We start from the raw sequence: 12,744 nt of genomic DNA on the forward strand, positions 1-12,744 counted from the left end.
ATTTAGAAAAAGACTGATAAATGGAACTAGAATAAAAACAAGAACTTCTGTTCGCTCCAAGACATCATTAGGAAGTGAAAAAGCCACAGAGGGAAGGCGACATCTGTGGCACACACAAGTGACAACAGAGCCTTTGTGAGAATATGTGTTACCAGCCCACAGAAGGCAAGTCATTCCACAGTAAGGCTGGAATAGGCAGTTGGCAGCAGAGAAGCCCCACAACTCTGCACACGAGCACGCACACACGGAGGCTGCCGTCCCTCGAGGGCTCGGCCCCACTGCACGGGGAGAGATGCCTGAACACTGTGACCTTCCAGAGCCCGGCTTCTCTGCCATCAAACACAAGTCATTTCACCAACGGTTACTTCTTAGAAGGTGGCTGTAGGGACAGAGTCTGGGGTTGGGGCTGGCAGTCCATAGGGGCCACTGCTATGAAGACAGCTGCCTGGTGCCCTACTCTCCAAGCATAAGATTTATTCTGTGGTCTGGTAGCTGCTGTTTGAGATGAGAAAACCTTTATTTCCCCACTGGCCTGGAGTGACTGCAGGTTTCAAGAGGTTTTATTTATTTTTTATTTTTTATTTTATTTTTTTTTTTGAGACGGAGTCTCACGCTGTGTCACCCAGGCTGGAGTGCAGTGGCGCGGTCTCGGCTCACTGCAAGCTCCGCCTCCCAGGTTCACGCCATTCTCCTGCCTCAGCCTCCGAGTAGCTGGGACTACAGGCGCCCGCCGCCACGCCCGGCTAGTTTTTTTGTATTTTTTTAGTAGAGACGGGGTTTCACCATGTTAGCCAGGATGGTCTCGATCTCCTGACCTCGTGATCCACCCGCCTCGGCCTCCCAAAGTGCTGGGATTACAGGCTTGAGCCACCGCGCCCGGCCAAGAGGTTTTAAAATAGACAATGGATGAATTCCAGAGCAATGATGGGAACTAGGCTACAGTAAAGGGAGCATGAGGCCAGGCTGGGATGGGTCAATCACCCCTGCCCCAGCCTCAGAAACCTCCCGAAACCAGGTTCCTGGAGTGGCCCCTGCTCTCTCCCACGGGCAGTGGGGATTCGGTGGGCTGGGGACACAAGCGACGGGTCTGCTGGCGTTTCTGTGCACATGACGGGAGGCTCACTGCTGCTTCACTCAGTCACTGTGAACACACGGCACCCCTCCTTAGCCTCTCTGCAGTCTCAGGGGTTGCCAAGCCCCAACCCGAGATTCTCGGTTGGGGTCTGGAGGATTGGAGTGGTGGGTCTCAGGCCCCACTCTCATAAGAAGGGGGCAGTCGGCTGCACAGGCTTAGGGACTTCCCAAGTCAGAGGGCCCTCCATCCATGCTGGGCACAGAACCAGGGCCAGCTCCGAAGGTGGCACTCAGCAGGTCTATAGCAAGCCCACTCTCCTCAACAGTAAGAGCTCTCATCCGAATCCAGGCCCTACTGGGACAAACACATTCAGGTTTCACAGTTCACAACAAGCTCTACATGGCCGCAACCCCACAAAGCACATTACCTTATTGTCGAGATCAAAGAGGTAAGAATCTTCCTCCCGAACATCGGCTTCTGAGTCCGAAATCAGCTCCCCAACATACCTGCAGAGGGAGAAGCGGTGCAGGTGAGGCCCTGGAAGGCAGCAAGCACTGCCCACAGACAAGCACAGCCTGGTCTCCGCGCCCACAGGGAAAGAGCGGGGCACACCAGAAGAACATGCGGGGAACATGTTTGGAGACGTGTGCCCGGTTGGACTGGGGTTTCAGCTGAGGTTCCCGAGGATGATGATGACGACGATACTGAAAGCTCCGGGCGTCTGCGGTCTGGTGCCTGAGAACCCAGAATGGTCCTCCCCCAGAGAGGACTGCCCGTGCTGGACCACGCCTTCCTAACTGGACCACGCCTTCCTAAATGCACTCATGAGCTGTTTAAGGGCAGCAGCGAGAGCACTGAGGACAGCACGAGCTTGGTTCTCGGGGCCAGGGTCTCCACGGCCCCCACCCCATGCTGCTGTAGGCCAGGGGATGTGCCTGCTCCCAGAGGGGCTTCCTGAAGTGCAGACACAGATGGGCCTCTGTCCCAGAAATGACACGTGCCACCGGCAGGCTTGGGGTGACCCAGGGACTCACTCACTCGCAGACAAAGGTGCCTAGTGGGATGTCCTGCAGGGACCGCACGCCCCAGCCCATGTCCCTCGTCCGGTAGAGCTGCAGCCTTGCCCTGGAAAAGAGAGAGTAGTGGTGGACCCAGGCCACAGCCTCAGCCTCTTGCCACAATGGTCAGCAAAAGCCAGCTGGTGCCACGTCACTGAAATGAGGAAGAAAACTGGTTCTGTATCCAAAGCGTTAGATGCTGCAGGCACCACACAGACGTAGCGTCTTGCACTCTCAGGAAGCCAAGAACCCAGGAATCAGCCAGGAACACCCCAGCCCGTGACCTCGGCAAGTCACTGGTCCTGGCCGTGGCTCGGTGTCCCCATCTGTAACATGGGGACAGAGCTGGGCCTGGGCCACTAGGCACTGTGGGTGGCAGAGGTGCTAATACTAGAGAAGCCTATAGCTGGACCAGGCAGTGGTGACACCTGCCGCCGAACCTGCTCCTGATAAGGAGCCCACAGGCCCCTCAGGGCTGGGGAGGGTGGCAGGGGGAGGTGGCGGGGGGGGGGTTTCTCAGGGCTGGGGGAAGGTGGTTGGGCGGGCCTGGGGGAGGGCGGCTGGGCAGGCCTGGTAAATGGGCCTCCATGGAGCCCTCAGAACCACGTGCCTCACGTCTGCCTGTCTGGTGTGGGTCCCGTGTGTCTGCTTCGTGTCTGCCTGTCTGGTGTGGGTTCTCACCCCCAGGCCTTTCTACCACACCAAGGACAGAGACTGCCCTCCAGCATGGACCAAGTTTACCGAGGTCACAAAAGAGTCAATACTACAAAAACTAGTGTTCAGCTAAATTTAAGAGTTCGTAACTTTCCCTTGTGACTCAGAGGGGCTTTGAGTTTTCCAATCTCAGGCACATTTGTGGAGGAAATGCTCAGGACCAGAACCTGGGGAAAGGAGAGGCTGCTGCTGGGTGGTCAGGGGACCAAGCCCAGCTGGTGAAGCGCCCTGAGCAGGAGTCCAAGCGCCAGGAACAAGGAGTCCATGCGCCTGAGAAGTGTTAGGACATCACCTCACTGTTAGAGAAGCCCAGAGAAGAAAGAACATTTAGAAAATGACTGGAGTGTTAAAATAGAACGACGACAGCCCTGATCTGTTGAAGATTGTTCGTGTGAACTTGGTAACAAAGGTAATTCTTAGGCCAAGTCCGTTCCTCTGCTTTTAGCTCAACTGACCCAACCATCTGCCCCTTCTCTCAGGCCTGCGTCTGAGCTGGTGGAAGCATGACTCGTGATTTACGGCACCAGTGACATTTCCAGAGGATAAAGGGCTCAGAGGTAACCTGTCGGCTCTATCTGCAAACACAACGCGGGTACATCCAAACACGTTAAGTTCTTGTCTGTCGGGGTGACCTCCGTGCTATGCACACATGAGCAGAATATGGGGCTCTGGCAGGAAGCTGCCTCTCACCTGAGACCATTCTGCACGACACGATTTCGGCAGTTCCTCCAGCAGGAGCACGCGTGGTTGCATTCGAAGATCAAGGGAGGCTCCGCCATGTTGAACTCTGGCAGGAGCCGGCCGTCCTGTGGACAGACGAGCAGCAAGGGCCCAGCAGAGGTCACTCACTCTTCGAGCTGACATCAACCCATTTCCACTAAGTGCCCACCCAGTGTGGCTCAAACTGGCATAAAAACAATGGTTTCTGGCCAAACTTGAACACCCACCTATGGAAAAACTCCATGTGTATGGTTTGGATGGGAAGCCCCCACCCAGATGCCCACACAGGTTGTGGAGACCTCCTGGAGCGCTCCCCAGACCCAGCCTGGGCCAGTTTCTGTCCATCCGGGGCCTTCCCAGCCCCCAGCCTGGGCTTCTCCACGTCACCGAGGCTGCCGGCTCGTGGGCTGCTCTGCCTCCTTCGGCTGGTCGGGGCCTCCTGCACCCTCCTGCACTCCTGGCCTCCTTGCCTCGCAAATCCTCAACTGTGGAGGGACCCAGCCCTCTGCTCCCCTTCCTACCCTCCGAAGCCAGGCCAGGTGCAGCAGCCCTGGGCGCAGGTGCTCCCCCAGGGCTGTGTGAGCTGAGGTGCGGGGCCCAGGGCTGCCCAGGCACACTCTGGCTTGATGGCTTCAGGGGATGCCCTGAACAATTAGGGTGCTCCCCACAACATTCCTTCCTGCGCCCCTTCAGCAGGACTGTCCACCCCAAAAGACACCACTCGGACATGAGCCTGGCGGCTTTCTGAGCCTGCCACCTCCATGGCCCTCACTGGCATGAATCCTTCTCCCACTGGGGCCTCTCATTCAGATGGGTAAACCCTCCGGCCACCCTCCACGGCCACCCTCCTCCAAAGTCCGCTTCCGGAGGGGACGCCTGCTGCCTCTCCCTGCTTGCGTCTCTTCACCCAGGCCATGTTGGCTTCTGTCCCCACCGTGACCTCTGAACTCGGGAGACCAGGAACCCTCCGCCTCTGCTTAGACATCCCTCCCCTGAATTGCACCCCAGCTAGCCAGGGCCAGTCCCCACTCCCATCTCCTCCTCAGCGGCCACCATCTCGGGCCCTCTGAGGACCAGCACCCACCAGAAACTTCCAATCCTGTGTCTCCTCAAGCCCCACGCCCACACCGATGCTCCCTGTACCCAGCCCAGCAGCACCCTCCCTCTTCACACCCCTCACACTCAGCAAGCACAAGGCAGAGCTCACCAGATACACCAAACACAAGCAGCACCTCCTCCTGGGGCCAAGCCAGGCTGCCTGGCTGCCCGCCTCCACTACCATCCAGGTGGCCACAAAGGATACAGACCCCAGCCCCAGGGACTCTGCAGCCATGTCCTCGGCTCACAACCCCGCCTTGGGTGCCAGCGCCCACTGTGCCGTCCCTGCCTGTGACACCCAGCTCACCTCCAACTCCTTCCCAACGCCGCCACAACAGCGCTGGGGTCACGGACGCCTGCACTGTTTTTGCAGACCCGGACCAGCGGCACTTACCACCTGAGCCCACGCACACGAGGCCGCCCTCACCTTGTCGTACCAGCAGCGCATGCTGAGCTGGCCGCACATGCAGTTGCTGGAGGAACAGTCGTCGATGCACACACAGTACTGAGGAGAGAGGCGCCGGGGCCGTCAGACGTGCAGGCACAGGCCTTCTGTTTCCCTCCCAGTCACAACTACGTTTTACAATTCTCAGTTACCCCGATTCTGCTAAATGCTTCTCAAAGGCACCACGAGTGTGTGGCCTCTTAGGGTGAAGGGTGTGCGGGCAGAAACATGCCGAGTGCCCGCTGGAGGGGCTCTCTGGCTGAGGACCCTGACAGAGGGATGGGGCAGGCAGGGCAGCGACGCGGCAGCGGGTGACGTGGGGTGGGTGAAGGGCTGGGCAGCGGCTGCATTTGTGGCCAGATGCTCGACAGGAAAGACAAGAATGCAGAGCCTGGCACACCCTGAGTGGGGGGCCCTGGGCAGTGCCCGGCCTGGGAAGAGGAGGGAGCTGCCTACAAGCAGAGCCACAAAGAAAGTGCTCAAGAAGGCGCAGGCAGTGAGGGCACCAGGCTCTGTGCACTCAGGCTGGGAAAGCTGGCATGTGCTGGACCCATCTCTCCGGGGGCTGGGAGATGCAGGGACCAGGTCGTCCTGCAGGCCTTGCAGGGGCTCCTCTCGCCTGTGCCACCAGCACGAGGCCGCACGGGGGCCCCTGAGTGTGAGGTAAAAAAAAAGGCACAAAGATGCTTGCCGTTCCTTTGGGGTCGGTAAGAAGCCTCGGAAGAGCAGTGAGAGGCCCAGGGCTGGGCCTGACAGAACCTTTATCTGCCTTCCAGCTCTTTCACGGGAGGCAGCTGCAAAGAGAACGAGGTCTTCCTGGGAAGCCCTCCACGAGCCCTCCTGCTCTGAGTGGTGAGAAGAACCCAGGACCCCAGGCTCCAGAAGCTTCTGCCCGCCCCACGTCCTGGCCTGAGCCCGCCCTTCGTCCGTGTCACTCACCTGCAGGTGAGTGATGTTTCTGTCGATGTTCATGGGGGACGTCACGCAGTTCTGAGAGACGTACTTGTAGTTGCTGGGACACGGCTCGCCATCCACGGCGTTGACGCAGGGGATGGGGATACGCTCGTAGCCTCGAGCGATGTCCCTGCCACGGAAAGGGCAGGTGTCACCTGGAGGCTGGCGTACTCTGCCCAGGGGCTGGCATGGCGTGCAGTGGGCAGCTGGCAAACACCTGGCCCTGAGAGTTTGAACTCCAGCCTGGGGATTTTTCAGCTTCAGGAGCAGCTTTCACCGCAAACTCCCAAAGCCCTGCTGGCTGCCGATCTGCCGCAGAGCCGTCCCGGGGCCGGGCTCACCTGCTCACTATCCTCTCCACGGGGCTGGGCCTGTCGGGGGCCGAGTCCTGCAGAGCCTTGCTCATCTGCAGAGCGCTCCACACCTGAGAGTTGAGGCTCGCACACTGCAGGGGCGTCTCCCCTTCTTTGTTCTTTAAGGTGACATCTGAATCCCGAGAAAGAAAGAGGCTAAAAGGGAAAATGTAAGGCCACAAAACATTTAAAGCTGACTTGAAAAGATGACACAGATGAGATTTATAAAATGACCATCATCACTAACAGTAAACGGAACACACTATTCGCTGTGAGATAACTTGAAGTCTGCTCACCAATGACTCTGCAAAGACGGGCTTTAGCTCACCCAGGAACAGGGACTCTCTTACTCCTCTCCCATATTCACTGTCAAAGTCAGCAGGCTGTTTTCTTAGCAGGAAGAGTATGTAAAAAACCAGGATGGCATTTGATTTTTCTTGGATTCTTCATTTAAATTTACCCTCAGGGATAAGAAGGGAAGCAAGGAGGGAGAGAGGCCACGCTTGGGCCATGCACAGCATGAGCAGTCCTCAGTTCCACTCCTGCCCACTGCGTCCAGACCGCAGTCACCGTACGTGGAGCTGGGCTTTGCACAGCCAGATGACCAACCTGGGTAAGCCACCGTGAGATCCAAATGTGGGAGGGCACAGTTCCACGTGTAGGGGCTGGGGAGTCACCGGAGGCTGGTGCGTGGAGCACCCACAGCTCCCTGCCCTTCCCCAGCAGCCAAACAAATACCCCATCCCAGGCCACCGACAACAACCTGAGTGTGTATCACTTAAGGGATCAAGGTCTCAAGTTTTTTTGTTTTTGGGTTTTTTTTTTTTTTCTTGAGACAGAATCTCGCTCTGTCGCCCAGGCTGGAGTGTAGTGTCGCAATCTCCACTCACTGCAATCTTTGCCTTCCGGGTCCAAGCGATTCTCCTGCCTCAGCCTCGGGAGTAGCTGGGGTTACAGGCACGCGCCACCATGGCCGGCTAATTTTTGTATTTTTAGTAGAGATGGGGTTTCACCATGCTGGCCAGGCTAGTCTCAAACTCCTGACCTCAGGTGATCCTCCTGCCTCAGCCTCCCAAAGTGCTGGGATTACAGGTGTGAGCCACCGCCACCCAGCTGAAGGTCTCAAGTTTTAAAAGGGCCCTGAGCGGTGAGCGCCACAGCCCCCAGCATCTCCAGCTCTGGCTGTGGGTGGCACTGCTCCCAGAAGGCACTCTGAGCCTCTCGGCGCCTCTGAGCTGGCAGGTCCCTGCTGGGAGCAGGGCTGTTCCCACGCTGCCCCTCAGCCATGTCAGGAGCATCAGGTCTGAGACTCAACTCAAGGTCTGACCTCACAACTTGGGAATTTTGCATGACAATCCTCCTAACCCACAAATAAACCACAGCTGATCTCAAACGTGGACTGGGAAAGTCACTTCTCTGTACGTGGAACACCAAGGACGGACTTCCACAGGAGGGAACAGAGGGCCTGTGTCCACTCGAGCCCAAGTGTGAACACACGACCATCGAGCGGTCTCTCCGGGCGCCCAGGTCAGGTCAGCGCCAGCCCGAGCCGGGGGAAGCGCCACACTCACACGACACAGTCGTAGCGGTTCTCCCGGGCAGCAATGTGCAGCGGCGAGTCTCCGTGGATGTTCACGGCGTGGAGGTCGCACTTGGCAGCCAGCAGGATCTCGGCGATGTCCACGCAGCCAGAGAACGCCGCCCAGTGCAGGCAAATGTTCTCCTCCTGAACAGACACAAGCCAGAGCTCAGTGCACGCTTCCTGCTGGCTCACAGTGCTGGGGCCCGGCCACAGCAGCTGCAGCCCGCGTGCCTGGGGAGAGGCTCTGGAGCGCGCGTGGCCGTCCTCAGCAACGGCCAGGTGGAAAGGGTGCCACAGGTCACCAGATGGGAACCTAGTGCCCATCTCAACTCTGGAAGGCACATCCTTTCGTGTTTTGTTTTTTTTTCATTGTAAAAATAACATAATTATAAAAGTAGCATAATCACAGTAAAGAATATTGTAAAAATAGGGAAAAGGTCATCCAGAATTATATCAACCTAATCTCAACACATTAACACTTGCAGGCACTTTTCTTTCATCTATTTTTAAAAATTATATTCATTTCCAAACAGGGGTATAGTCATAGGATAGGATAATGCTTTTGAAAGATTTGAAAAAAGACATGCAAATTTGATTAAATTAAAATTTTGGGCCGGGTGTGGTGGCTCATGCCTGTAATCCCAGCATTTTGGGAGGCAGAGGCAGGTAGATCACTTGAGGTCAGGAGTTCGAGACCAGCCTGGCCAACATGGTGAAACCCTGTCTCTATTAAAAATACAAAAAATGAGCCAGGGGTGGTGGTGGGCGCCTGTAATCCCAGCTACGCGCAAGGCTGAGGCAGGAGAATCGCTTGAACCCAGGAAGCAGAGGTTGCAGTGAGCCGAGATCGTGCCACTGCACTCCAGCCTGGGCAACAAGAGCAAGACTCTGTCTCAAAAAAAACAGTAAGTTTTACTTTTTAAAAGGCCTCTTTTAAATAAAACAAATAAAATTTGGAGAAATACTTGTGCCACATGTAAAATATAGATGATTTATAATCACACAGTAAATTAGAACACTGTAATTCTGAAAAAGTATGTGCAAAGGAGAAGAAAATAAAGAAGGTAGGTAAGAAAAAGATAAACGGTAAACGTAAGACAATGTTCAACTCTGCCAGGCAGCCACAAACACAAATCAGAACAATGAAATATCCCTAGCTCGATCGCCCCAGGGATAAAACAGCATCGGTGGAATGAGGAACAGGCCCGCGCCCGTTTCCTACGCCTGATGCCCGTCTGTCCCTGACCCTCCGTCATCACCAGAGGCTCCCAGGTGCTGAGGCCTCCTCCAGTTGGCACCACGCGAGGAGCGCCTTCCACGCGGGGCGGCGTCGGAACCGCCTCCGGACCCATCACGACGGTCCACGCGGGGTGGCGTCGGAACCGCCTCCGGACCCATCACGACGGTCCACGCGGGGCGGCGTCGGAACCGCCTCCGGACCCATCGCCGACGGTCACTCAGCTTCCGGACCTTTCCTGTACTGAACACTTGGTTTGTTTCTATGGGTATATTTCTGGAATACATTGCCAGCAAATATTCTAGTGCTTTTTATTTTCTACATTATTTCTCAGGGATGCTTCCTCAGAGGCAGGATGGTTGGATTAAAGCACGTGAGCGTTTCACGCTCCTGAAGTGGGTTCTGTTCTGCGTGTGTCTGGGAGGGCCGGCTGCACCTCCTTCCCCTCGGGAATGTCAGCGATCTTCCCAGAGCCATCAACCAAGCCCCGCCTGACTGTCCGCTTTGCTGCGGGGGCTGAGGCGGCTCCGGGCCAAGGCAGAGCCCTGCAGGGGTGCGGTCTCCTCCCCGCAGGCTCTGCTTCCCTTTGAGCTCGGCCCCGCCTCCCATCCAGGGCCGCCGCCACATCCCAGGGACTGGCTCTGCAGGTGGGCAGAGTCTCACCCCCAAGAGAGAAGGACACGCGCTCTTCTGAGATACCCGGTGCTCTCCTGCAGTCCCCTCCCAACTCCACACCGTGCGGCACCAACGCTTTCCAGCTCAGTGAGCGTGAAGATAAAAGCAGAACAGAACCTAGTGGCCTTGTCTCCAGTATCTTCATCCACAAACCCGGCTAGCCCCAGGCGTGGGCTTCACTGTGTCCGTGACTTCTAAAAGAGACAACTACAAGCAGACTCCGTGTGTCCGCCTCACTGGGCTTCCTGAAGAGCCTGGGCTGCTCTGGGGCTCTTCCAGCCCTCGGCTCTTGGTTTCTGCTTTCCCTCCTCCACACATTTGAGGGCTGCTTGACAAAATGGTGCTTGCTTAGGGGCCTCTTTTCTTTTTCCTTTATTGGAAGGATTTATGATTTTATAACCAGAATTACATGTTTTATTTGTTTTCGAGGCGGAGTCTCACTCCATCTCCCAGGCTGGAGTGCAGCTGGCACGATCTCGGTTCACAGCAACCTCTGCCCCTGGGGTTCAAGCGATTCTCGTGCCCCAGCCTCCCCAGTAGCTGGGATAACAGGTGCGTGCTACCAGGCCCAGCTAATTATTTTGTATTTTTAGTAGAGTCGGGGTTTCACCATGTTGCCCAGGCTGCTGTCAAACTCCTGACCTCAGGTGATCCGCCACCACGCCCCGCCCCAGAATTACGTTTTTGAGAGCTTCCAGTTCACCTAAGATCCTTCCACCCTGGGACTGTTCAAACGCCCAGCCTTTCTGAAGTCTGCTGAGTTACGACAAGCCCGGCCTACACCTGGTGAGCAACCGCACTCCTGAAACGATGGGGTGATACAGACCAGAACAGATTTACCTTCCCACCTAAAAGAACCAGAAGAGTAAAACAAACAGTCAAAACCCGTGACCATGGCTGTCAAGACACCAGACACCAGGCAGGGAAGGATCGTGCCCTGAGAGGCGGAGCCTGTGAGGGAGCCCGTGGCTGCCCAGCTCACTGCCACTAGAGCTCCAACCATGGTGCGGGAGGGAGCCAGGCAGGGCCTCCGGATGCTCAGACAGAAAACAGAGCTCCAAGGGAGGGTCCAGAGATCTGTGCATTTCCACCTGGGTCATCCGGCAGGACACCAGCAGCCACAAGCCTGTGGAGAACGTGCACTCAAAGCCAGGGCCTTTCCCCACAGCCAGGCAGGCCACACTCTCCGTTCACAGGCTGTGGGCTGGAGGACAGTGGAGGGACCTGCCTCAGTGGCTCCAGACCCACCTAACAAACCTGAAAAGCAAAATCCAACATGATCTGACGGGTTTCAAGTGACTTGGCTGAGTTCCAGAACAAAGTTCAAGAAGATTCACAGGAAGAAGAGTCCTTAGCACCATACAAGTTTTGTAAAACCCACCCACATCCTGGCATTGGCTACAGGTTACCAGACGTGCAAAGGAGCAGGAAACATGACCCACAGTGGGGAGGAAAAACCCAGTCCATCAAAAAACCCGGCTTTTGCTCAGATGCTGGATTAGCAAACAAGGTCATTAAAGCCATTGGTGGGCCAGATGCGGTGGCTCACACCTGTAATCCCAGCATTTTGGGAGGCAGAGGCAGGTAGATCACCTGAGGTCAGGAGTTCGAGACCAGACTGGGCAACATGGTGAAACCCCGTCTCTACTAATACTACAAAACTTAGCCAGGCATGATGGTGTGAGCCTGTAATCCCAGCTACTCGGGAGGCTGAGGCAGGAGAATCGCTTGAACAAGGGAGGCAAAGGTTACAGTGAGCCGAGATTGCGCCACTGCACTCCAGCCTGGGAAAAAGAGACTGTCTTAAATAAATAAATAAGTAAGTAAATAAAGCCATTGGTATAACTGTATTCTATAGGTTCGAAAATTAAGTAGAAACATGTTAGGAAATGTTTGAAAGACTCCAACAGAACATTTAGAGCTGAAAACGACAGTGCCTGGATGTAAGCACACAAACTGGATGAGCTCAACCGCGTCACGTGCAGAAGAAAAGACGAGTGAACTGGAAGACAAACCAACAAAAACCCGCTCAACTGAAACACAGCGTGAAAAAACAATAATGTTTAAAAATTGAAAAGAGCACCAGTGAGCTGTGGAACCACTCTGAGAACTCCTACATACACAGCTGGAATACTGGAAAGCACGGTGGGCAGAAAACATTATTTGAAGAAATAATGACTGAAAAATTTCCAAATTTGTCAAAAACCCTAAATCCACAAATCCAAGAAGCTCAATGAACCCTAAGTGCACACACACAAAATAACACCAAGGCACATCAGTAATCAAATTGCTTTACAGACAAACTAAGGCTTAGAGGAAAATCCAGTTGCTAAAACCAAGAGATACAAAAAAAAAATTCTAAAAGCAGCCATATAAAAAAGACACGTTATACACAGAGAAATAACCATGCACCGGCAGTGGATTTCTCACTGCGAACACTGCGGGTGAGGACCCAGGGAAACCGCCATTTAAAGCACTGAAAGAAATAACTATGCATCCAGAATTGTAAGAATGTCTTTCAAAAATGAAAGCAAAATAAGGACTTTCCAGGCATTAAAGAGCTGCAAGAGGGCCGGGCGCGGTGGCTCACACCTGTAATCCCAGCACTTTGGGAGTCCAAGGCAGGCAGATCATGAGGTCAGGAGTTTGAGACCAACCTGGCCAACATGGTGAAACCCATCTCTACTAAAAACACAAAAATTTCCCAGGCGTTGTGGCCAGTGCCTGTAATCCCAGCTACTCAGGAGGCTGAGGGAGGAAAATCACTTGAAACTGGAAGAAGGTGGTTGCAGTGAGCCGAGATCGCACCACTGCACTCCAGCCTGGGCAAAAA

The 12,744-nt window shown here is 55.2% G+C and overlaps 1 protein-coding gene across 2 annotated transcripts in view; it reads right to left on the reverse strand.

The window, feature by feature from the left end:
* EHMT1 (euchromatic histone lysine methyltransferase 1) overlaps positions 1-12,744 on the reverse strand; it is a 223,323-nt gene that overhangs the window by 17,461 nt on the left and 193,118 nt on the right. For both annotated transcript variants that reach the window (XM_025359652.1, XM_025359650.1), the window contains exons 19-25: positions 7,989-8,143; positions 6,406-6,573; positions 6,050-6,194; positions 5,093-5,170; positions 3,538-3,653; positions 2,114-2,200; positions 1,503-1,581 (exon numbers count right to left, since the gene is read on the reverse strand). In XM_025359652.1, the coding sequence (XP_025215437.1) occupies positions 1,503-1,581; positions 2,114-2,200; positions 3,538-3,653; positions 5,093-5,170; positions 6,050-6,194; positions 6,406-6,573; positions 7,989-8,143 (828 nt within the window). The remainder of the gene's footprint in view (positions 1-1,502; positions 1,582-2,113; positions 2,201-3,537; positions 3,654-5,092; positions 5,171-6,049; positions 6,195-6,405; positions 6,574-7,988; positions 8,144-12,744) is intronic.

The sequence above is a fragment of the Theropithecus gelada genome, chromosome 15 (genome assembly GCF_003255815.1).
Source record: "Theropithecus gelada isolate Dixy chromosome 15, Tgel_1.0, whole genome shotgun sequence".
NCBI lineage: Eukaryota > Metazoa > Chordata > Mammalia > Primates > Cercopithecidae > Theropithecus > Theropithecus gelada.